The 25,750-nt window shown below is 40.8% G+C and overlaps 2 protein-coding genes across 2 annotated transcripts in view; one reads left to right on the forward strand and one right to left on the reverse strand.

The window, feature by feature from the left end:
• The first annotated feature begins 4,749 nt into the window (after positions 1 to 4,749).
• vwa10.2 (von Willebrand factor A domain containing 10, tandem duplicate 2) lies at positions 4,750 to 18,330 on the forward strand. The gene is made up of 18 exons (XM_065954520.1): positions 4,750 to 4,986; positions 5,934 to 6,415; positions 9,388 to 9,595; positions 9,744 to 9,829; positions 9,922 to 10,015; positions 12,088 to 12,216; positions 12,319 to 12,505; positions 12,742 to 12,911; positions 13,166 to 13,278; positions 13,499 to 13,615; positions 14,168 to 14,368; positions 14,463 to 14,598; positions 15,241 to 15,393; positions 15,835 to 15,927; positions 16,397 to 16,510; positions 16,782 to 16,942; positions 17,223 to 17,546; positions 17,701 to 18,330. Exons 2-18 carry the CDS (start codon positions 6,215 to 6,217, stop codon positions 18,151 to 18,153), a joined length of 2,940 nt encoding a protein of 979 aa, XP_065810592.1. The 5' UTR covers positions 4,750 to 4,986; positions 5,934 to 6,214; the 3' UTR covers positions 18,154 to 18,330.
• Positions 18,331 to 19,666: 1,336 nt separating this feature from the next.
• LOC109989053 (phosphatidylinositol transfer protein cytoplasmic 1) overlaps positions 19,667 to 25,750 on the reverse strand; it is a 78,435-nt gene continuing 72,351 nt past the window's right edge. The window contains exon 9 of the mRNA XM_020640659.3: positions 19,667 to 24,393. Within this exon, the coding sequence (XP_020496315.1) occupies positions 24,035 to 24,393 (359 nt within the window). The 3' untranslated portion in view covers positions 19,667 to 24,034. The remainder of the gene's footprint in view (positions 24,394 to 25,750) is intronic.

Below are 25,750 nucleotides of genomic sequence, written 5' to 3' on the forward strand. Positions count from 1 at the left end.
CTACTACTTGCCTTTAATCAATAATATACTTATCCTTATAGCCTACTTCAAATGCATTCAAGTAACTAAATCAGAGTTACATTGTTAGATAATATACTAGTTATTCAAACCATTCAAATAAGTCGAATGCATCTAAATTTAGCAGAAATATCAAATTGACCTTTCCCACAAATGGGATATAAATGTAAATAACACAAGAGCATGAACCATGCAAAGTTGTTGCATGTTTCTAACAAAGGACTATGCTCACCAACTACAGTAACAAAGGAATAAAGTCTTATCAATCTTTATGGTCTTCTCTTACATTGACTTGAGCCTGTGAAGTTTACTTTCGACTCACACACACAAAAAGGATAGCTTCTGCCTCCCAATTAAATCAACTCAGCCTGCTTACACACCTGGCTTGAGTGAGCTAATTAGCTTCACCCTACTTGCACCAAACCTAAGGTGCTGCCCTCTATTGAGCAATACTAACTAAACACAATAAGGCTGACTGTGCAGAGAACACCATAAATATTAACTTCTTAAAGACAATGAATAAACATTTACCAAACACTATTTTTTTGAATATTTCCCGTAGTCTTATTTTTGACAAAACAGTGAGATATTGCAGATGAGCTTATTCTTCTTCCTTTTCATTCTATGAGATTATATAAATATCTCATTCTGATAGAATAGAATACAAATCTTTTTTTACAATGTAAGCTCAATGTGCTTTACACTGATGATAAAAACATAGGAGCACAAGAGACAGATAGCTATCTCAACAATCATGAATGTGATACAGAAATAAAGTTAGGAACAAAACAAAACAAAAAAACAGATACACAAAGAGTTACTATTCGTATGCTTGAGAGAGCAGGTTATCTTTTTAACTTTAAAAGTAGATTTGATGGACCTCAGATCAACAGGTAGTTTGTTCCAGAGAGAAGGACCACAGTAACTTAAGACCCCCTCTCCGGACTTTGATTTAATTCTTGGTATGACTGACAGACCTTCACTTGGTGACCCGAGGACCCAGGTCGGGTTGTAGTCTGTGAGTCTGTGATGAACACTGAACTCACAGGATGTCAATTAATGAATGTTACCAAATTCATGTTGTAGTTTATATACATCATTTTCTTTTAAAATCAGAATATCTTTAGTCTGAAACTATGTAAGGAAGTCAACTATAGTATCTGTAAGGACTCAGTCTGGAAGGACTCAGTATGTGAGGACTCAGTCTGTGGGGACTTAGTCTGTAACAAGGAACAATATATGATATCTTATTAAAAGCACATTTGATCCTTTTTGGCTAATTAAACACGCTAAAAACATTTTTTTTACTCAAAGAATTCCACAGAGGGAACAGACATGAGTATCGTTTAGTCGTAAAGCTCCTGTGAGGAGTTTTTCACTAGTTATCAAACAGACTGAAATAAACACAGATGCCCCTCCTGCAGGGTAGATGTCATAATTTTCCCAGAAATGATTCACAACCATAGACTGTAAATATTACTGGACGAACCCTGACCCGTCTGCTAGGCAGCAAATGAGTCCAATCGACTCAACATTTAATTTAAACAACACAATTAAAACGAATTATCTTCAACCCAAATATTCAATTAAAGTCTTAAAACTACACTTTTTAAAATATACATCTGAGGTTATTAGTTATTTGTCAGAGCAGTTACTAGACTTTGTCCGGGTTAGCAGAGCAATACATTAACAAAGTTTTATCAAAAGGCTAATCTTTACATTTAAATTCTCACATTGTGTTACAAATCATTACATGGATGTAAGAACATGTTTAAGGATAAGAAGTCTGTTTTACACGATAAAAGACGTGAGCTTTGGTGTCTTTTTTCTTTTCGTTGTTGTTGATAAAACTACTGTTAGACCAGAGACTGTAAATAAATCTGTGAGACATCCAGAAGAAATCAACATTACAAAGCATACAGTTCATGTTACTGTTCTGACAAAAAGAGGAATGTCTGTGTCTTATATTTACTGATGTCAACAGCGACGTGGGTGAACATGACAATTGAAAATTAATATTTAGTATTTATTATAAGACATTTGTTTTCTATTGAACCCCGTGAAGTCATGGAGTCTGTGGTCAGTGTCAGCTTCACACCAAAAACTTTAAGTATTAGAAAAAAATGTGTTTAAGACTGGTATCTATTATTATGAGTTGCAGCTACCTTGTTCAATATTATTCCTGCAGATGTGGCTCATAACAAAAAAACACTCTGAGCTGTCACATGTAGTTAACTGTACATTTTGTCTTGTCTGAGGCATTAATTGAACACCTTTGTATTTCTCCTATAGACACAGTGTGGATTATTGGTGACTGGTCCATCGAGGTGCCCAGAGAGCTGCAGAGACAGAGGAAGAAACCTGAGCTTCAACAACATCTGTATTTGTTGGTTCTTCTGGGTTGGACTTTGGTTTCTTCTCTTTAACAGCTCGCTCCCCTGGATCGCCTGAGTGATGTCACCCACAGGCTGAGAGCTGGAGCTGAGACGGGTTTTAAGCCTCTTGACAAACCATTACACCACGCTGGTCAGCTATACGCCTTATTGTGAATAACTCTTGTCCTTCATCAAATCAAACGACCCCCGTACAGTGTGTGTCGATCGAGACATGAGCTGATCAGACCTATTTGTTTGTTTTGTACCAAGCTGTAAACATGTTAATCTCTGCTGTAAAAACAGGCTTTTTGAATGTGGTTTTTCAGATTAAATAAATATTTCTATAGAAATGCACTCCTTTATGTCTACTTATGTGTATACATTTCAGATTTGAAATGACAAGACTAAAATGTGCATTAATGCTCAACTCAATAGCTTAGGGAAGGAAGTCTACTTTTACACAACTTTTTATTCTTTTGACATTTTGTTTTTACCAAATACTAATGTAGTTCATTTCTGAAAGTGGGATGAAACAGAGTCATTGCAAAAATTTGCCCTTAAACACAGCCCCATTCTTAAATCCAGATACATGGAGAGTAAATAAGATCAATAACTTGTGAATAAAAACACAGTTAAAAATGATTTAGAAATGTAGTCTTCCCAGATCAATATCACATAATATCAACTTCTCCCATCTAAACTGGACAAAAGGGTTTAAAATGGGAAGAAAATGGTTTGATTCCAAGTTGTTTGGAGGAGATCTATTTTTATTTGAAGAGCTGAAGCATGAATACAGTCTTCCAAGGTGCAAACCCTCCTCCTTCTTCTGAAGCTTGAAGTACTGCTGTCTTATCTGCTGGCCATCTTCTCTCACCAGAACTTCGACTGTTGAAATGTCATTCTGAAGAAGCTCGAGCATGTGACATGGATCCAGGAGAACATGGACTTTTAGTGAGAGGTCTTCAGGATGGCAAAGAAAGAGAGAAAATATCAGTTATTCATTAAATCATTTTTTTTGTTGTCATCTATTTTTCTGTATCTGTGTGTAAGAGCACATTTTTAAATTCAACAGTGTACTACCCAGACAACAAAGGTACAGTATTCAGATAATCAACATCTGTTCAAAGTTAAGAAGATAAACCTTATTGTAATCGTGCTATTTTCAGCTCTCTCACTCACACAATGATATTCCACATCAAATTGTGTGAGGAAAAATTAAGCAATTTATTGTGGATAGTACTTCATCTTAACATGAAACAAATATAATCTGAATTATTTAAATCATTAACAGGTCCCAACTCTCTGTGCTTCAGTACAGAACATACAGTAACTCATTTATTATTAACATGAGCTCAGTACTTGGCTGTATTATTCAAACTATTTCTTATACTTTATATCTATGTGCTTTATATCTTATTTTCATTCCATATGTTATTTATATTTTATATTTCTACTGCTATATTCTTTGTAAGAGTATCTGTAACGATTAACAACTATATTAATAACCAGATTAAATTTCCCTGAACTCATACAAAGTTAATTTTTTTTTTTAAATTTGGTAACAGTTTGCACAAATCTTAAGACACTACGTCAACCATGTAACGTTAATGTCATCCTCTATGACCTACATATTAGGTTTAGTTAAGTTCAGTTTATGTTACTGACGGATAATTACTACAAAGTTTGTTTTTCAATGTTGACATTTACATGGAGTCTAACATTCATCATAACGTCAGATAACCACCGAGGTGAACCTTTAGCTTCTAACATCACACAAACTCACTATTTTCAACATCTTAACAACAAACATTTCTAAACCATTGTAAATAATGTAAATAATGAGCTACACTGAGTACAGTTAGCCGACTGGTTTACAAGCTAATGCTAAACAAGCTAGGTCCGTAAATATAAATACCGACACAAGTATGCACGAGAACTGACAGACAGATGCAGCGCGCAGAGCTGTCAATCAAATATGCCACAACCCTTATATGGGCATAGCCGTTTTCCTTAATAGAATAAAATCCGATGAGTTATAAAAAAAATCCCCTCCCCCCCGGCGCTTCTGCAGCCAGCCTCAAGTGGAACCTCAAGGAACTGCAGTTTTTTGTACTTCCACATTGGCTTCATTTTGAGACTAGAGGTTGCACAACCAGTTAGACAAGATCAACAAAGAGATAAAGAAACAAAAACTGAAGTTCCTTGCAGGAGCTTTAAGTTTCCGACTTTTTTGGGGCTACAGTGTTTTTTAGATTCGTCATCTGAACAGTCTCAGACACATCACCTCTAACTCCCATTGTCCCAAAATGTAATCAGGTTAATGTGAATAATCACAGTGCGCTCATGCCCACTTTGTCACTGAGATATAGGAACCCATACAAAGAAATGCAGCGTGTGTGGGAGTGTATCTGAGGCATTCTTTTCATCGGCTCCATTAGTCAGGGCGGAAGAAACTATAAAAAGAAGGAATGAGAGCACACACTCATTTCCAGCTTAGCGATAACACAGCGAGCACACAAAGGTGTTGACCCAACAGTATCTACCTGAGAGTAAACACACCAGGCTGACATAGTAACACTGAAGAAAGTACGAGGTAAGTAATGGACACTTTTGATTTCCATCAACTGAAAACTGTTTACTCATTAAGTTGAAATATATAACAATGTTTGTACCAATTGCCATGTTTTATTTTCTATTTACACTGAACAAAAATATAAACAAAAATGTTAATGGAAATTTTTTGTTTTTGCTACAATTGATCGCGAGTTGAAATCTTGGACTTTTTTTTCACACAAAAAAACAATTTCACTCACAGTTCTTCGACTATTTTCTTTTAATTTTCATTCATTTCATTCATTTGTCTCTTTTGATGGAATAAAGGTAGATGCACTTGACCTTGTGTTTACATAGCAGGTCACAACTTCACATTCACACACTGATGGCAGAGGTTGCTATATAATGTGACCATTAGAATTAACTCAAACATTCACACACATTCATCAACAAAGCAGTGGGGGTTAAGTGTCTTGTCCAAGGACACAACAGCCATCTAGCTGCAGGAGCAGGGGATTGAACCCCCAACATTTCAGATGAGAGACAACCAACTCTACCAACTGAGCCACAGCCAACAGACAGGTGTTGGTATACCAATATGGCACAGGTGTGCGTCAGGCAATTAAAGGCCTGTCTCTCTAAAATGTGCAGTTTTATCTCCAAGTTTTGAGGGAGCATAGGCATGCTGAAAAAATATAACCACACATGTTGCGTTTATGTGTTTGTTCAGTGTAAAATAAGAGGTTACTCTTTAAGGCATTTTCAGCCATTAGGATTTGGAATATTAAAGCTGCTAAAGAGATGTTGTTATCTCATTAAAGTCGTGATTGTTGTTGTCTTTGAAAACTTCCCAAACAAGTGCAGAGGCATGTAAAAATCCAACATTAGCCAGTCTGTCTGTTGGTGAAATGTTTTTTGAAGCCTCTGTTGGTTTTATTTCCCTCCTGCCTGCTCCCTGGTGAGGATTCTGTCTCTGTCTGTTCACAGGTGTTTTCATTTGTCACCTGTTGCCTCGTTACACCAGGATCACCACCAGTAACCTCTCTATTGTTTCCTGTTTCTGGCAAATCATTTTCGAATTACTGATCACAGACAGGGAGACAGACAATCGAGAATTCCCCTTCTTGTGTTTAGTTGAGTTCTGGTGTTGACAAAAGCAACACAAACTAAAATTTGCCAACGAGTGGAAGAAAAAGCAGGTAGAGGCGGAGAGGAAGGCGTCCATTTAGAGTCATTCTGTTCCATCGTCAAGGTCATCGTCATCCGTCATGCCAGCCTCACAGACAGTCGTGTTTGTGGTGGTGTTGATCTTCTCCCTATCAGGCCTTGTTCACAGCTTCCAACCACTCTTCACATTGGACGGGAATTCCACGACTCATCGTGTCATCACACAGAGGGCGGTGCTCAGGAAGACGGCCGAGGTCTGTCGAGACATCGCCACCGCAGCGGGAAGAGACTTCAGCCTGACTGTGAGTTCAAAACAACAGAGAAAGTGGAAAAACTATTGTGAAGACAAACCTCTAGAATATTTATTGTTGTTGTATCAGTGCTGCTAATTGAATCTAAATACTTCACATTTAAATAATGTTGGTACCCCATGTGCAACATTTTAATGCAGTGCTTGATACTAGCAGCCCGTTTCAACACATCCCAAATTGTTGATTTAGGATTTTGGGGGTGACAGATCAGATTTCAAGAGGGGGTGATGACGCTTGTTGTCATCCATATAGTGACCTCTGCTGGTGAAAGAGAACTGCTAGTGTAATAAAATGACACTCAAATGAAATGATATTTGACTGATAATATCGGCTCATATCTGAAATACCGAGAGTCACTGGATATGCTAATCATGGCCAATATTATTGGCTGGCCGATTAATCGGATGGGCTCTAGTCATATGATAAATTTGGTATTAATAGAATAACTCATTATGGCAAGGGTCAACTTTCTGGGTACAATGGTGGCTATTTATAAGAATTATGGAATAAATTATTATAACAGGAGGGAATTATGTCAGTAATTGTAGTTACAGTAAGAGAAGATTTTTATCATGGTTGTTTGTCCTTGATTGCCCTCATTGCCCAGATATCTCACATTGTTGGTCCTGCAGAAACAATGTCTGTAGTCATGGTGATGTTTAGTCTTAAACTTATAAAATAATGCCATTTATGACTTATAAAAATACTTAAGGCTAGGATATGAGAGCACATTGTTTCTGTTTCAATCAATCAATCAATCAATAAATCAATTTTATTTTGTATAGTGTCAACTCATAACAAGTGTTATCTCGAGACACTTTACAAAAAGCAGGTAAAATACCTTAATCTTTGTCTTTTAACATTACAAAAGAACAGGTAAAAAAACCTTACTTATTGCTATATTACAAAGACCCGGCCAGAGAGAGAGAGAGAGAGAGAGAGAGAGAGAGAGAGAGAGAGAGAGAGAGAGAGAGAGAGAGAGAGAGAGAGAGAGAGAGAGAGAGAGAGAGAGAGAGAGAGAGAGAGAGAGAGAGAGAGAGAGAGAGAGAGAGAGAGAGAGAGAGAGAGAGAGAGAGAGAGAGAGAGAGAGAGAGAGAGAGAGAGAGAGAGAGAGAGAGAGAGAGAGAGAGACTCAAGGTGCCAGTTCCCCCGGTAGTCTAAGCCTATAGCAGCATAACTAGGAGCTGGTCTGCACCAGCCCTAACTATAAGATTTATCAAAAACGAAAGTTTTAAGTCTATTCTTTAAAATACAGACTCCAGCTGGAAGATGATTCCAGAGGAGAGGGCCCGATAATTGAAGGCTTAACCTCCCATAGTACACTTAGACTGTAGGTACCACTAATAGGCCTGCATTCTGGGACCGTAATGTTCTCGAGGGGCAGTACGGTACTAGTAGCTCCTTAAGATAAGATGGTGCCTGGCCATTTAGAGCTTTGTAAGTGAAAAGAAAGATCTTAAATTCTATTCTAGACTGTATAGGGAGCCAGTGCAGAGAAGCCAACACAGGAGTGATGTGGTCCCTTTTCGTAGTTCTAGTCAGTACAGGAGCTGCAGTATTCTGGACTAGTTGAAGAGTCTTTAGAGACCCACCAGAGCACCCTGACAAAAGAGAATTACAATAATCCAACCTGGAGGTAACAAATGCATGAACTAGTTTTTCGGCATCATTTTGCGACAGGATATTCCTGATCTTGGATATTCCTGATCTTGGATATTCCTGATCTTGGATATTCCTGATCTTGGATATTCCTGATCTTGGATATTCCTGATCTTGGATATATTACGAAGGTGAAAATAGGCTGTTCTTGAAATTTGCCTGATGTGAGAGCTAAAGGACATATCAACTAGAACTCCTAGATTCCTAACAGTGGTGCTAGATGCCAGGCTGATGTCATTAAGGACAGTCATAGCATTAGAAAAAGTCTCTCTGAGGTTTTTAGGGCCTAGCACAATAACTTCAGTCTTGTCTGAGTTAAGTAGCAAAACAATTCTGGTCATCCAGGTCCTAACGTCCTTAAGGCACGTTTCTAGCTTACATAACTGACTGGTGCCATCGGGCTTCATTGATACATAAAGCTGAGTATCATCTGCATAACAATGAAACTGTATGGAGTGTTTCCTCATAATATTTCCCAGAGGAAGCATATATAATGTAAAGAGAATTGGTACAAGCACTGAACCTTGTGGCACTCCATGGCTAACTTTGGTATGCATAGAGGATTTATCATTAACATGTACAAGCTGAGATCGGTCTGATAAGTAGGATTCAAACCAACTTAAAGCAGTCCCTGTAATTCCAAGTAAATGTTCTCGCCTGTGTAATAGGATATGATGGTCAATAGTGTCAAAAGCAGCACTAAGATCTAACAAGACGAGCACAGAGAGAAGTCCCCTGTCTGAAGCTAGAAGTAGATCGTTTGTAACTTTAACTAGTGCAGTCTCAGTGCTATGGTGGACTCTAAATCCTGACTGAAACTCATCAAATAAACTGTTGTCATGGAGAAAGTCACACAGCTGATTAGCTACCACTTTTTCCAGGATCTTTGAGATAAAAGGAAGGTTGGATATAGGCCTATAGTTAGCTAGAGTTCCTGAATCTAGAGTAGGTTTTTTGAGTAGAGGTTTGATTACCGCTACTTTAAATGACTGTGGTACATAGCCTGCCAGTAAAGAAATATTGATCATATCTAATATAGAGTTGCTAATTAAGGGAAATACTTCCTTAAACAGCTTGGTTGGGATTGGGTCTAAAAGACAGGTTGACGGTTTCGTCGCAGAAATAATTGAATTTAGCTCTGAAAGGTTGATTGGAGAAAAATAGTCTAGACTAATATCAGGTCCTGGAGCTGTCTCTGCCATATCAGAACTATCTGCACCAGGTAAGGGCAGGAGGTTACCAAGGCAGATCTTAAGCATGCAGCCGTATTTGATAGTTGATATCAGTCATGTCTTTATTTCTAGATTGATAACAGCCTGACAGCTAGCAAAGTGCTGAGGGCCTGCTCCTCCATGGGCTCCTCCACTTCTCTCCTCTCCTCCATCAACTTCCAAACCTCCATCACCAACATGTACTTCAGCAACGCCAAAGTGGACGTGATTTTTGTACTGAGTGACGCTCACCATTTTGATGATGAATCCTTCGAGCGCGGACGGGATATCATTACATCAGGTACACATCAAATAGTGCTTCCCTACACAAAAAAACCTTTATTTTGGGCATCAGCTGCATGTAGTGTTGCCTGTTTTACAGACGAGTACATCTTCCCATTTTAAAAAGTGCATCTTCAAATTTCCCCTAACTCTCTGTGTTCTCTGAGGCGTGTCTGCTGTGAAGAAGAGTGTCGCACTGGAGAACTATGTCACAGGGAGATGGACTCTTGGATGTGTCTTTCATACCCTACAGGTAAGGTTAATGGCTAGATAATTTGTCATTTTTGGACATGTATGTACGAAATTGTAAAGTGGTGTATGATGTCTTATATTCTCTGAATCAAGGACTTCTACAGCCACAGTAACTGGGTGGAGTTAGGGGAAACCATCCCTTACAGCTCTCTGATCAAACCAGATGAACGTCTTGAGAACTTGGCAGGTGTGATTTATATTTATGTCCTGTTCAAATATGCTTTTGGGTCAACCTGACGTGTGTTTGAGTGGGAAACAATACAAGACAGTTTATCAGTCATCTGTGTGCTAACAAATACCAGCACTCCCACAGCCTGTTAAGGTTTACAGTAACTGCACAAATACATGCATGAAAAGACAATGACCCTCTAAAGTTCCCATGCAGCGCTATTTTTATTTCAACTGAACTAGGTTAAACCGTGTGTGAATGTGAGTGTGTCTCTCCATGTCAGCCCTGTGGTTGGCTTGCGACCAGTCCAGGTTGTATCCTGCCACTCACCCAATGACAGCTGGGATCGGCTCCAGACCCCCGGGACCCCGAATGGGGAAAGGGATTCAGATAATGGATGGATGGATGGTAGTCTAAGTGACCCATTGTTTAGTGAAGGTTGTGAAGCCCAATGGTGGCAGTCGCCATGTTGAAATTGGTAACTTTACCTAACATTCAGTCACACCCAGTGATGATGGTGTCAGCGGCATAAAAGTCTAATGCATGTAATGTTCCTGTAATGTTGCCAAAGAGAATTTGTGTCACTGTCTATGGTTGGGACGGACAATAAAGTTAATCTAATCTAATCTAATGCCATCAATCACTTCTATGCAGATGATACCATCATCATTGGTCGTGACTGAATGTTATGTCTACTGCTGTTGCCAATCAGTTTGCAGTTAGTGTTCCATTTTGTCTACTTGTATCTGCAGAAACTAAAAATGGTCTACAACACAGATAAAACCAAGCTCATGTTGTTTTCTATTTTAAGTGAGTTACCAGTGAATGTCACACTGATATTGGCTTCCCAAGGAAATCAAATCCAATGAGTCAGAGTTCTTGTGTTGTCTTATTGTGAGCTATCTTCTAAAGCACATACTGCCAATTTGGTCTTCAAACTCAAAGTGAAGTTAGGTTTCTACTTCAGAAATGAATCCTTCTTTTCTCTCAGAGCTAGATCACCTTTTGTGTCATCAACCATCATGCCATTGTTGTATTAGTGAGATGTGCTGTATACGGCTATTTCAGCTAAATTTTGCTGTAACAATAAAATCTGATATCCATGCTCAGGTCAAATTATCAAAAGACAGAAATGTTAGAAAGCTAGGGGGTACATCCCAGTTCCCTTAATTGCATCCAAGTGTCCTCCAACTTGCCTCCTCCAACTTGCCTCCTCCACTTGCGTCTAAGCCCCTCCCACCAGAGATGCATGGAGAGATGCAAGGAAACGAAGCAGAGGAGAGAGGAAATGAGGAGATATGTTTTAAGAGACATGAGACGTCCTTTCCTCTGTAGCGTCACATGAAGCGACGTCCGTTTGTAATGATGACATCAGCTGTGTATCAGCTCGTGTATCCTCGGTCATTGCTCCTCAGTTCTCCCTCCTCTCTCCTCGTTCCTCTCTCCTCCTTTCAGTTATAAGAGCGAGCTTTGGGACGATCCTTATCATGGCGGGTCTAGAACTACATCCGGTTCGGCCGAGGAGCGAGGACTGAGGAGATAGCATTTAAGAGAGCTGAGAAGCAGAGTGCCAAAGTGGACGTGATTTTTGCACTGAGTGACGCTCACCATTTTGATGATGAATCCTTCAAGCGCGGACGGAATATCATTACATCTGGTACACATCAAATAGTGCTTCCCTACACAAAAAAACCTTTATTTTGGGCATCAGCTGCATGTAGTGTTGCCTGTTTTACAGACAGTACATGTTCCCATTTTAAAGAGTGCATCTTCAAATTTCCCCTAACTCTCTGTGTTCTCCGACAATCTGGCAGAGGCTGGGAGCTAATCAGACAATGGGGAACAGGTGTGTGATGGGAATGAACGGGTGAGGACAGTCTATGGGCAGATGGGAGTGTCCAGGTCTGAAATGACAGGAGAGTTAGAAAATGGTATTAAAAAAACTGAACACATAAATGAAGAAATGATGCAACAAACACAAACTGGGACATTTATGGACTGAGCAATCAATCAGAGTGTGTCGTGAATTTCAGCGCATATCTTGTCTCCAATGAAAAACAGAAATAAAGTTGTTTACATCTATGTTGCAGGCCGAAGTACTCCGACCTGTAGAAACTGTACAGGAGAAAACTGTGCAGACAACCTTCTACCTGAGCTAATGCAGCAGGGGCTTCTCACTTCAGGCTACTTCAACCCCTTCTCTTCAGATAAACCCGCAGGTCACTTTAAGGAGTCTTCCACATTTCTGTAAAGTTTCTCTTCAAGTAACATTTGCAGGTGAGGTGACATAACAAACTCCCCCCCTTCCCTCCTTTTCCAAGGTAAATGCAGCCATGGTGGAACTTTGGACAGGACAAGTAGACGTGAACCAGTAGGGGGGATCAACAAAGACACTATAGGGTCCAGTCATGGCTCCCTTCACCCCAAAGCTGCTGATTTGGCTGTGGACGCCACAATGGAGCTACTGGAGGACATAAGACAGGCTGTCGGAGACAAGAACTTCACGCGGTATGGACCCGAGCCATTTTGTCATCCTTGTGATCGTTCAATTACAACTTTTATCTTGTAATTTATGGTTTTAATCTGTTAAAATCACAACTTTTAACTTTGTTAATTTACGAGAATATTCTTGTAAGATTATGACTTTAAATCTCAACTTTTATTTCTTTTAAGCAGCCTCGTCATAGATGAATAACTCATGTTGGGCAGGATTAGATGTTTTTGTTTCTCTGTGGTCCGTGCAGATTGATGGGCCTCTCCCAGTCCACTGCGCTGTGTATTGTCATCGACACCACAGGCAGTATGAGTGATGACATAGCCGAGGTGAAGAGAATTTCCTTTGACATCATTGACAGAAGGAGGGGTACCCAGGAGGAGCCCTCCGCCTACATACTAGTACCTTTCAATGACCCAGGTACACACACACATACACAATACAACACTCTATTGTCCCACAGAGGGAAGCTTGTCGTCACAGCTTACACAGTTGGTATCTGGATACATGCATGAGTAAACACATGAGGTATAGTTTATAAATGACTGTCATTGTTAGAGCAAATTAATAAAAGAAGTACTTCACATCTGCAAGCTACGCAACCATTGTTAGCTTTTCCAAGGCGTGAAACTAAAATGTGAAACTAAAACGTGTTATTGGTTTTTCATTTTCAGGCTTTGGGCCCTTGATTCTGACGACAGATGCAGACGTCTTCAAAGCCAACATCAACAAACTGTCTGCAAGCGGAGGAGGAGACATTCCTGAGCTGTGCTTGTCTGGACTGCAGGTGTTGCGCCCCCCCCCCCCCCCCCCCACTCTTCATCATTAAATTAGACAACAAAGATTTAAAAAGCCATAGCATCAGGTCGTTTGAGGATTAAACTTAAAGTCACTAAATGATTAAAGTCAGTATCTGGCCAGCCATACACACCACTGAATAAACGGAAATGAACCTCAAGATATTGACAAAGAATCTGTTTTTTTTACTTTCAACATATTTTCTTCAGCTCGCCCTGACTGCTGCTCCACACTCCTCTGAGATCTTCGTCTTCACCGATGCTCCGGCTAAAGATGCTCACCTGAGGGGAACCGTCACTGCCCTCATAGAGAACAGTAAGTCTGTGGTAAGTGTAGAACTTATTTTACTTTCATTATTTGCAGATATATGATTTGCCACCCCAGAGGCCACCCTAAAATTCTGAACTATGATTTGCCTGCTCCAAGGTGGGACCAGTATTTAAGTCAACTATTTTCACTGTGTTACAACAAGCTGTATGTTATAAATTTATGAAACAAACATAAAGATTGATTGATTAATTTATACAAAAATATATTACTTTTGTAAGATTTAATGAAAAAAAAAGGAGATCATGATAAAATCTCACATGCAGCTTGTAACATTACTCCAAATTAGAATCCTGATTCCAAATATACAATACATGCAATATGTAACTCTGACACCTAGTGTTTAAAACTGGTACTGCAGTCCAAGTTCAAAACATTGTAGAAAACTGTCTCCCCCGCCCCCTCCTCTATAGAGTCGATGTGCATGTAGGTTGCCATGTCTCGGACACTGAAGCTTCAGTGTTTAGCCAGCTCTGCATCAGTCTTGAAACCATCTGAGGACCTGAGAGATTTTAAATAATTAAGTAATTTTTCTATCCTCATACCTGTAGGTAACTTTCCTGTTGACAGATGTCCTGGCCAGACGGCGCCGCAGAGACCTTCAGGGTGTGAGTACACGCGTGGTGAGCCAGTTGGACGCTCAGCTGTACAGAGACCTCGCCCGGGCCTCTGGGGGTCAGGCCATCGAGGTCAGCAAGTCTGACCTTTCTCAGGCTACAAGTATCATCGAGGACTCATCAGCCAGTGCTGTGGTGAGACATTGAAGAAAAAGGAAAGAATTTTGATTTGATGTTTCACTGACGAGTGTGTATTTAAATTTGTCGTTTCTGTTCCTTCTCATTTCAGGTGACAGTTTTTCAGGTGGTGAGGAATCCTGGAAAGCCTGAAAATTTCACATTTACTGTTGATAGTTCTCTAAGGAACATGACTGTCTACATCACGGGAGCCTCGTCTCTCGCCTTCACTCTCATAAGCTCTACAGGTTTAGTTTCTGCTTTTATGCATCAAGTTACCAATCTGTAATGTAATATGCTTCTTAAGGAAACTGGCTGAAATGTTGAAGTGCTGGCTTCTCTGACAACAATGCAGCAGCCAGTATGTCCTCCTTCTAACTTTAGAGTCTGGTCCTGAATGCTCTGGATTTGTTTGGACCAGAGAAGGTAGGCGGTTTGGACGCCCCTCAGTTTGCCAGATATGAGAGCAGTTATCAGGTCAAACCAACAGGTGTTGCAGTGATGGAAGCGGGCAAGAGAACTGGTTCAGATAGAAGTGATTGTACCCGACCTAAAAAGCCTCTGCATGTTTCTAATAAGCTCCACGAGCAGAAACGTGCTCAAACTAGGATCAATATTGGAGATTCTTTTGAAAAATGGAGAGAGGTTAGAACACAGAAAGGTTTACAGACCGATGCAGAGTTGGCTAAACACTGAAGCTTCAGGGTCCACCACATGGCAACCTGTGTGAGCATCGACTCTAGAAAGGAGGGGGAGACAGCTCTCTACAATTTTTAAAAAATTGGACTACAGTACCCCATTTAAACACTAGGTGTCAGAGTTACATATTGCTCCTTTAATAGTACTTGGTGGACAGAAAAGTTGTTTGAACTTGTATTCATCTGTTCCAGGTGTTTCTCAGAGCTCCAGTCAGTCCAGTGGTCCTCTGGCATCCTTCACCACAGCAGGAAACCTTCGCCGGTTAAGGCTCAACACTGAAAATCAAACAGGATCATGGGAAATCATGGTTGATTCTAATAACCCGTACTCTGTAAAGGTCACAGGTGAATAAAATCAGAGATTTTATATTAAGCTTAAGCTTTAAATATTAAACATGTTCAATATTTACAATCCCAGTCAAATTTTACTCGCCTCCATCTCGCACATGTTTACAGCGTCTCCACGTCTTTATCCATATTTTTTGCATGAACGTTTAGTCTAAAGTAGTCCAAAGATGATCGTGTTCTGTGTATCTGTTGTCTGCTATGAGTCAGGAATGTGGTTGTTGGTGAGGGAATCTGTTAGTGTGTGGGTTTTTTGGTCATATCGCTGCTCTCCTCACACAGTATAAGAACAAATGATCCGATATATGATTATTTATTGTCATGTGTTTGGTCTCTCACTTTTCAAAATCTGTTAAAATATAAAATATTTGAGACTGGTCCAGGCTTTAACCATGTGGAAACCTTTCTAACACATTTCTTCCATGTGTGTTTTTATTTCAGGTCAAAGTTCAGTGAATTTCATTTTCAACCTTGTGGAAGCTCATGAAGGCGCTCATGGAGACTTCAGTCTAATGGAGCAGCGTCCTCAATCAGGTCGAACCGCCATTTAGATTATCTTAACCTGTATGTATTTTATTTATTAAGAATCATAATTGAACTCAACTTACTTTAAAATATACTTCCACAGTAACCAAAGTAGCTTTGAGTAAAATCTTTGGAGTCTCAGCTTTTTTACACCTTTCTTTATTTGTACTTTGGTTAAATACGGAAGCCCTGAGAGGACATGCATCCATAGATTTAATTTTACTAACTTGTCCTGTTATAACGAGAAACTTTTGACTGTTTTCTTAACTTAATTATTTTGTTATCTCCAGATAACAACGCTGGTTTTCTGGTGATAATGAGACAATTTAGTTGTTTTCTCGACATTTATAGAATTTAACCCGTCCTCGTGGAAAACAGATTGAAAATAAAATGTATGGATGTATATCTGCTCAGGGCTTCCGTAGTGTCACAACAATACTCATCACGTTTCCTTTTGCTCTCATGACATCACTAACAGGTGGGAACACCAGCGTCTTGATCTCTGTGACAGGAAGTGATACGGTAAAGGTCACAGAGGTCAAATTGGTTGACAGCTCAGGGTCAACAGAGGTCAACGGATCACTGCAGGCATGTCACGCCACTAGTAGCTGTTAATTTTTACAACGTTCCTACAAATATTAATTGGCATAATTGAAGCCCATGATTGTAGTGAACGTCTTTATTATGACGTTTACTTATTATGTAAATCTTTAATACTGAAACAGTGATGAGCGTTTTAACATATGGTATCAGTTTGAAAGTCAAAGGTCAGTTTATCATCAACGATGGTACCAAGTTTCTTCCACCTATGTACAGCCTCAACAGCCTGTTTATTCATTGTCTGTATCTGTTTTCACAGTCAGTGGGAAGCGGGAACTTCTTGGTGACATTCAGCAAAGTCCCAGCCGGCGACTTTGTGGTTCGTCTGAGAGGAGAGGACAGCAGCGCCACCTCCAGGTCAACGCCTGAGAGCTTCCAGAGACAGACCTCCACACAGATCAAGACCTCCAGCATCTCTGTGACCGTGAGCGCCATCGGTTTCTGCTTTGTCTTCAAACAGACGATTACAAATGACCTAGATAAAAGTGACATCATCAGGGGGGGTGTCAGGAGGTCATTAAAGAAAAACGTCAAAATTCATCTAGAGGCTATAAAAGAGGAACGAGAGATAGAGAGAGAGGCAGACTGGGCTAAATAAAAGCTGTTGAAATCTTTTCAACGTCGTACTACTTCCATGTTACATCCATTCATCTCTGCTCCTCTGAAGAAGGTTATAATGAACGCTGCTGCCCTCACTCTTTCAGACCGAATCCAACAACACCAACGTAGAACCAGGCTCCTCCATCTCCATCCCGTTCACAGTCGCCACAACCACCAATGGAGTTGTCAACGACTCTGCAAGTGGGACGTTCACAGTGCGAGCCAACAACGACCGCAGCTTCACCTCGACGTCACCTAGCACAGTTAGTATAACTGAGGGCAGCGGAGGCAAAGCCAACGGCACGGTAACTCTGACAATACCAGGCGACGCTGCATCAGGAACAGACGTGACCCTGACCATCGTGGCAGAGAATGCAGCGGCTACCGACACCAACTACGCACTCATCAGGCTGTCTGTGGCTGCCAAGGTAACCAGAGATGAATTAGTACTGAATGCTCATCAAATTAAAACTATGGAAAAATGTGGTGCTCGTTTAAGACCAATAAATGCACTGAAGGTGAAAGTTCCTCTCACAGGAGCTTTAATCTTGAATCCCTAGTATTCTGTTTCTGTGTCCGCAGGTTACAGACGTTAACCGCCCAGTGTGCCAGGAAGTCAGTACATCAGGCATCTGTCCGTCCTCTGCGGCGCTCTGCGCTACTTCACAATGGGAATTCATCGCCAACCTCACCGACGGCATCAATGGAACCGGCGTCGACAGCATCACCATCCGCAAAGGAAACGGTACCCTCAATACCAGCTCGGCGACCGGAGCAGGGGGTGAGAATGTTACAGTGGTTAACTACAGCGCCTCCTGCTGTTCACAGAATGTAGAGCTGAATGCTGTGGACAGAGAGGGAAATGTGGGGACGTGTGTGGGACAGGCTAGAGCCACTGCTATCACTGCTGCTCCTGTGACAACTGCTGCTTCTGTGACTCCAGCTGCAGTTAGCACAACGTCCTCTAGAGGGCACACTTTGAGCACTTCACACTGTCTACTGATCTGTGTTGTGGTTTCTCTCCTCTGGAAGTAAAGAAGATACATGGATGTTGCAAAAAAAATCTGGTTACTCCTATCGCAGGTGTTATGGCTTTGATTTAAATCATCAGGTTTATATGATATCTCAGTTAACAATCATCCCTTCATGCATTTTTTTACCTTCTTTGTGTTTTGGGTGTTTCATTACATTAAAGAGTATTTAAAAGATTGAGGTGTGAAGATTATTCTCAGCGATCATAGCTGAGTGGTGACACTAACCTGAAGCAGAAATGGCCTCTGGATGCCAGAGTAAACGAAACAGAAAGTCATCCAGCCTCTCATTCACCAATAAAAAAGAAAATCAAAAGGAATTAATTTTTCCAACTGGAAACCTTCTGGTGTTTTCAAACGTGCACAAAATTCCCTGCATGTGTGTTCAGGCAGGCCGTCCACCAACGATCCCGAGGAACCCAAGACAGCTCAGGAGCTCCCAGGGAAAGATGTGGTTAGTAACTGAGATTTCCAGATAGTGACATGCAGTAATATGATCTCACAAAGAGAGAGAGAGAGAGAGAGAGAGAGAGAGATACTGTAATCCTTTAATAGCTCAAGGTGCCAGTTTCCCCGGTAGTCTAAGCCTATAGCAGCATAATTAGGAGCTGGTCTACACCAGCACCAGCCCTAACTATAAGATTTATCAAAAAGGAAAGTTTGAAGTCTATTCTTAAAAGTACAGAGTGTGTCTTCCTCCCGGGCCCTGACTGGCAGATGATTCCAGAGGAGAGGGGCCTGATAACTGAAGACTCTACCTCCTATGCATACTGTGATATTGTGTGTAAGAGAGACTGTAACACCCAAATCTCCCCGAAATTAATAAAAGATCTCTGATTCTGATGACTGTGTCAGGGGGAAGCTTCCTTCAAATGTGGCTAAAAAATGCATCCTAGTTTTGGGGTAATGGATAATCGGATTATGTCGTGCCTCCCATGTGCAGAGGTTGTAGTCCTCGCTGCAGCAGCAATGGGTTCAAATCCAGATGCGGCCCACTACTGCATGTCATCCCCCGCTCATTCATTCCAGCATTTCCTGTCTCTCTTCAGCTGTCCTGTAAGCAAAAATGGCCCTGAAACTATCTTTTAAAAAAAAAAAAAGAAGCATCCTAGTTTTTCTGGGTCAAGGGTCCATCTGATGTATCAACATATCCCAAGATTAATTGCATGCCAATTCAAATGTGATGGCAGACACTCTAGCAGCGGAGTAATACTCTTCTAGATGAAAGTAACTGGTTTCATCTGGTTTCAGTCAAAAAGCAAGGGACATAAAGTGGTATTGTGATAATGAGTCGTTTCAGCAGTTTACTCGAGATCTCTTATCAAAGACAAGCCAGCGTTATTTTCTCGAGATAACATAAATAAATCAAGATCTCAAGAGAACAATTAAAATTAACTCCATTATTTTTGGTAGACATTACAAAATGTATGAATGTGTGACCGCTTAGGGCTTCCGTTTAAAACATAAACAAAGTGACAGAGTTGGATGTGTGGTGCAGAGAAATAATCTTAACACTGTTTCAATAGCTAGTAAAGTTTATTTGTCTATTTCAGAAGAAACGTAAAGTTACAACAGAGAACCAAAAGAACCTCAAAGGGCAATAAAAATATATCAAATACAATAAAAGTTAAAGAGGAAGAACTACGAGTGACTTCCAGCAGTCGAACAGGAACGGCTCTCCTGGGGCCTGTTTCACGCTGCAGGATGACTCAGGACTGCAGAGTCCCAGCTGATCTCCAGCACAGAGTGATGCACACAGAGATTCTCCTTGTTCACTCGACGCACTTCTGCAGCTAACTCAGGGATCCTGGTTTTGTGCAACAGGCTCCAGGAGAACAACACGACAAGTCGAATGCAAAGTGCACCGGGAGGAGGGAAACAATTGGTCCGCTTCTCAAAAGCAACAAAGATAAACAGATTTAGATCTTCCTTCAAACGATACAGCAACCACAAAATCAAATTACAGCAGGATTACAATTCAAAAGAAGGAAAAGCAAGTAAACGTCAAAGCAGCCACCCCACCAAAAAAAAAGAAATGCTTCATTTTGATTTACAACTTCTGCAAGGTCAACCGAAAGCAACGCAAAATTGCAGCACTACAACGAGGAATCATGATACTGAATTGGATCTCCTCCATAAAGGACTTCACTGATACACACACACATGCAGGATTTCAAGAAACCTTCATGTGAGTCTGTGAAGAAGTCATCCTTCAAACACACGACAGCATATCCTTCATGGTCTGAAATCTTTGAGCACATTCATGTCAATGTAAGAAACTTAACAACAGTATTTACAATACCTAATATGTCACTCTTTTAAACAGAGCGAGTGGACGTTTTGCATTTGTATGTTTAACAGCCGATCGATGGATCGATAGCATCCCTGGATCTCTGTGTTCCTGACAAGAGAGATGGTCATCCCCAGAGCTGTACGTATGTATAAGCTTTATCCAAACGGAGGGCCCAGAACTTGAACAGAACATTTGTGATCATCAAAAGGCAAAAGACAGAAGCTACAGTTACAGATAAATAGCTACAGTTTTGTTTTTTTAACAAAAGCGAGTGAGAAACTGTACATTATATTAACAGTTTGTTTGTTTTATGGCAAGACCCCGGAGGACTGTCCTTGGTTAAATCTCTTCATAAACACTCTGCTGTATTGAAGGACTTTGGTCCGACAAACCGAAAAAGACTGTGATATAACGTCATTGTTTAGTAACGCGTCGAAGACTGGAAAGTGCACTAATGCGTCTGCGCTGTTAACTCAGAAATAATGGGAATGGAAAAATAGAAGACTACAGATTTCTGCAAATATACTGAGTTGGTTCTGATGATGCACATACTACATGTCCTTAAAAGTGGGGACATTGAGTTGTAGTAAATAGACACAGGGTGTGATAATAAGCAAATTATTGAAACTCAATATTTGACTGAAAACGGCACAAAAACGACATTGTTAAATTTTAAGACTCAAATGTATTTGAAAATTACGTCCACGTTGGGTTTGCTGCCAACATGTTTCAAAAAAGGTTGGGACAGTCGTAACAAAAGACGGGGAAAGGTCAGAAACATGACTGGGTTTTAAAATCAGCTTCTCAGAGAGGCTGAGTACTGAACCCCTCCCCATCTTTACCTCACAGAGATTCCTTTCAGATTCTCTGAATCTTTTCTGAGGGACAAAGCAGAAAACATAAATTGGGCGGCCGTGATGATCAGATGGTCCTGCATTAAAAACAGACCTAACTCTGTAGTGGATGCCACTGCATGGCCTCAGGATCTAACTTTAGATTCTGGTCCTGAATGCTCTGGATTTGTTTGCACCAGAGAAGGTAGGCGGTTTTAAGGCCCCCCCACACGGCCGTTTTGGACGCCCCTCGGTTTGCCAGATATGAGAGCAGTTATCAGGTCAAACCAACAGGTGTTGCAGCGATGGAAGCGGGCAAGAGAACTGGTTCAGATAGAAGTGATTGTACCCGACCTAAAAAGCCTCTGCATGTTTCTAATAAGCTGCACGAGCAGAAACGTGCTCAAACCAGGATCAATATTGGAGATGCTTTTGAAAAATGGAGAGAGGTTAGAACGCAGAAAGGTTTACAGACCGATGCAGAGCTGGCTAAACACTGAAGCTTCAGTGTCCACCACATGGCAACCTGTGTGAGCATCAACTCTAGAGCGGAGGGGGCGGGGGGACACAGCTCTCAACAATTTTTAGAATTTGGACTGCAGTACCCATTTTAAACACTAGGTGACAGAGAATGGTAAAAATTCCACTCTCAGAATTTCAGAATCTGGTCTCCTCAGTTCCTCTTCTAAAGTTCTATTGAAAGACAAAGTGATACAGCACAGCAGTAAACATGACCCATGTCCTTACTTTTTTAAAAAACATTCAGCTGGCATCAAATTCAATGAGTGTTTAATTTTCCCAAAAAAGGAGAAATGTCTCCGTTTCAACATTTGACATGTTGTCTTTGGCCTATTTTTTAGATCAATATGGGGTTTTAACATTTTGCAGATGATCACACTCTGTTTTTATTTACATTTTACACAACATCCCAACTTTTCAGGGAAATCGGGTTTTAGTTTTGTGCTTTAGCTGTTTTTAATTCTCCGTTAAATGCGTAAGCGCAAATATAAAACAGGCAAAGAAACGGTTGTTTTGTGTTTGTGGAGATAATAAGACAATCAGAGGTTTTGGTTTACACACTGGTAGGCGATGATAAGAGTTAGCATGCAGAGGCACTGAGTTGCGAGACTTTGTCGGCCTATATTCTCTGGTCATGCTTCGCTCTCACTCACAATCTGAGTTTTCTACTATACAAAATTAGTACAGAGCTTCCAATGTTGGCATTCACTTTTTCATACAGTTGCATCACAGAATAAACGTTACCGATCCATTCATTTACAGTATATACATATATACTTTACATAACATGTATATATGCTGTGAATAATACATGCAGCATATTAAACCCTCCTTGAATCATATCTTTGCATCGTAACAGGTCTCAAAGAATAACTTGTTGTCTTCATGTATTTGTTTCTCTTTCTTACTTGATAACTTGCAGCACAGGCCCAGTAAAAAATATTGGGTCACTGTGTTTCAATATCCCTGCAAACCAAAGCACTGGCTCAGTATTACCCACCAGTACAGGCAAAGCAAAGGCATCAGCACATCAGTAAACGTTATGCATCCCGGCACATACTCAAGTCAGCTTGATGCACGTGCCCCTCTCCTCAAATCAGGCTTTGAATTTGTACGACCGCCTCTGTGCACAAAGATCAGTAGGTGCTTCAAAACTCACCAAAATGGCCTTTTTTTCCTACATATGACATCAAAGTGATTTGCTGATTTGGTAATATTGATCACCTTCATGTCACATGTGATGTCCAGCATTAATTTCAGGCAACATTTGAATTTGTTTTTTGTAATCATACTGACCTCTTGGTTGGCTTGAACAAGATATATGCAGTGCAACTTTGACAGATTTAAGTTTAGGAATCATTAAATTGTCATGCTAAAATACACAAACGCTCCAAGGTTCGGGATGTGTAAACATTCCTAGGGTTAAGTAGACTGGTAGAGTACATACATCAGGTGCTGTGTTGTAGTTTGTGGAGGTATTAAATGCGGCTGTTCGGCAATAAGAAGGAGCAGAAAGGTACGGTTATATCCCTGCCTTTGGAGAGCGAGTTGGGAAAAGATGGGGAGACCTGAGGAGTAAACTCTCTGTGATTGTACTCATCTTGCATCTGCTTTGTTGTTGGGGTTTGTGATGGAAAGGTTGGGTGCGATCCAATCTGCTGGCCAGTTTGGACCGCTCAGGAAACTCTCCTGTTATGAGGGCACTTGACTGTCACTCTGCTAAGTGTTGCTCTAAATCTTAATGTCTACTGTGCTAATCTGGATTTAACCTCTAATTTAAAAAAAATCTGTTTTTATTTGCGCACTTCAACAAAACTAGAAAAAAAAACACTGGCTCTGTGGTGATAAGGCAACTGATTCATAGTTTAACAGATAGTAGGGTGTCTGCTCATCTGATCAAAGCCAACAAAGCTAAGCTAATGCAATACATAATTTATTCAAACAATATAAGAAACTGCCTCTCACCCAAAATACAAAAGATATGGCATATCTTTGTTTGGATTGAACATTAAGGTGGTTGTTGAAATAGTTGGGAAGAGGTCAGCCCTGTCAGGGAGGTGGAGCCTACAGCTGCCTGGATGGTGTTAATGGCACTGATAAAGATTGATTATTGTGTCCAGGATTATGTTAAATCATTTGATATGGCCAGAGAACTTCAACGTCCGGGCACTGGTGTTTGGAGGTTAGGCTACAGGAATATAAGTAAAGAAGGGGGTGGGGGAAGACATCCCAAGGTCCTTCTACTGCTCATCCATCTCAGTAAGATCAGAGTTGGAGGACGGCGTCGGCGATGACTGGAGATGGTTGGAATCTGGAAGTGGGCTCAGCTTAGAGCTCTGCGGGACCCCACTTTTGGCAGGGTCGGGAAGGGTCAGGGTTTCTGGGGCAGATTTCTTGCGTGGTCGGTCCTTGGGGACAGAGAGGGACTCAGGAGCATCAGTGCACATAGGGGTGGTGGGGGCGCTGGCGGGGCCGGTGAGGGCACAGGAGGACAGGGGCGTCTCGCTGATGGAGATCGACGGGGGAAACATCCCGATCTTCTGGTTGGTGGCCTCCTGGATGGTGCGCTCAAACTCTCTCACCTCATCCATCGTCATGTCTGGATCGGAAAGAGACCAATTGAGACTAATCAGAGGAAGAAGCCGGAAAGGATTTTGTCTCAATAGAAACTTTTGGGGTTGATCATTGTCATAAATTCATTTCATTATTGAGGCCATATGTATACCAATAATAATATGACAAATGTGTATCTGCTCTGAATTAATAACTGAAATCTTTTGTGTCTCCATCAGTGGCGGCTGGTCAATAGAGGGGGCTAGGGCGCCGCCCATCCACTCCCCACAAGAACGATGAGAGACCTTCACTGAATAATATTATTCAAAATCAGTTTTCAATAAAGGCCAACGCTTACATCTACAATTTTTATAGGGCGAGGTAAATAATATGTTTTTATTGAGTAAAATCTATAATCTGAAATAAAAATTTAGTTTTGAAATGTTATTCCGGGTGCGAGACCCTGGGTCTCCAATGACTCGTGTTAGAAGTTGCACATTTGCTCCTCTATGATAGGTGAGAGAGGAGCTTCTCTGGGCACTAGAAAATGAGCTCATGATGCATTACACACCACCACCAAAAGTAGCAGCAGAGGGATACATCCAATGAACTGAGAAATAAATAGCGAGTCAAGCAGTGTCACTGGATCAGAGCATTGACTGTTTATATAAATGGATCAGAGCAGCAGAACAGACTAGCATAAGTCAGCAGTTTGCTTAAGTTCCTGTTTATGAAACATACGCATGTAAGTACGAGTGCATATGGTGTTGTTTGTTCAGTATGTTAAATATAACATATTGTTTCCTAGGCTAAGCTTATCACGATGCTAATGCTGTTAGCCAGTAAATTGCACTTTCCAGTATGTGTTAGCATCAAGCTAACAAACTAAGTTATCCCATTACATCTGAAAGAAATTGGGGAAACATTGCATTAGCCGCCACTGGTCTCTATCTCTTTGTGTCACGGGAGGTCAATTTTTTAATCACTCGGCTCACATAGCTTAACTTTGACCATTTAAGTGTCCAACTGTAACCAAAGCGTTTGTTAATCTGAGATCGACATGGACTCTGATATGTTTGAGAGGACTCGCCGGTCACAGATTTCTCTAAAACAGGTTGAAAAATGGGTCGAAATGGGTTGAAAAACCAATCGACCGGCCGGTCACCGGCCGGTCGATTGGTGCACCTCTAGCTTGAACTCAGTGCAAAATGCATACTCTTTAACAGCCTTGATTGGGTCGGTTTAACAGCCGAGATGTTTCTACATGTTTACATGTGTGCTACCTTGTGTTTCTGAGACACCTTTTTTAAACCTGTGGGTTATTTTGGTAGACTTCAATGCCTATACTCTACAGAGTTAACCGATGCATTGTAAGGATCAACGAGGGACAGAATGAATGGACG

This window comes from Labrus bergylta, chromosome 1 (genome assembly GCF_963930695.1).
Source record: "Labrus bergylta chromosome 1, fLabBer1.1, whole genome shotgun sequence".
NCBI lineage: Eukaryota > Metazoa > Chordata > Actinopteri > Labriformes > Labridae > Labrus > Labrus bergylta.

Bases quoted from the DNA above. Each gene is read 5' to 3' on its own strand.
- vwa10.2 (XM_065954520.1), top strand. From the start codon at position 6,215: ATGCCAGCCTCACAGACAGTCGTGTTTGTGGTGGTGTTGATCTTCTCC. The intron at 6,416-9,387 runs GTGAGTTCAAAA...CTTTATTTCTAG, and splicing joins GAAGAGACTTCAGCCTGACT to ATTGATAACAGCCTGACAGC. The intron at 17,547-17,700 runs GTAACCAGAGAT...CTGTGTCCGCAG, and splicing joins GGCTGTCTGTGGCTGCCAAG to GTTACAGACGTTAACCGCCC.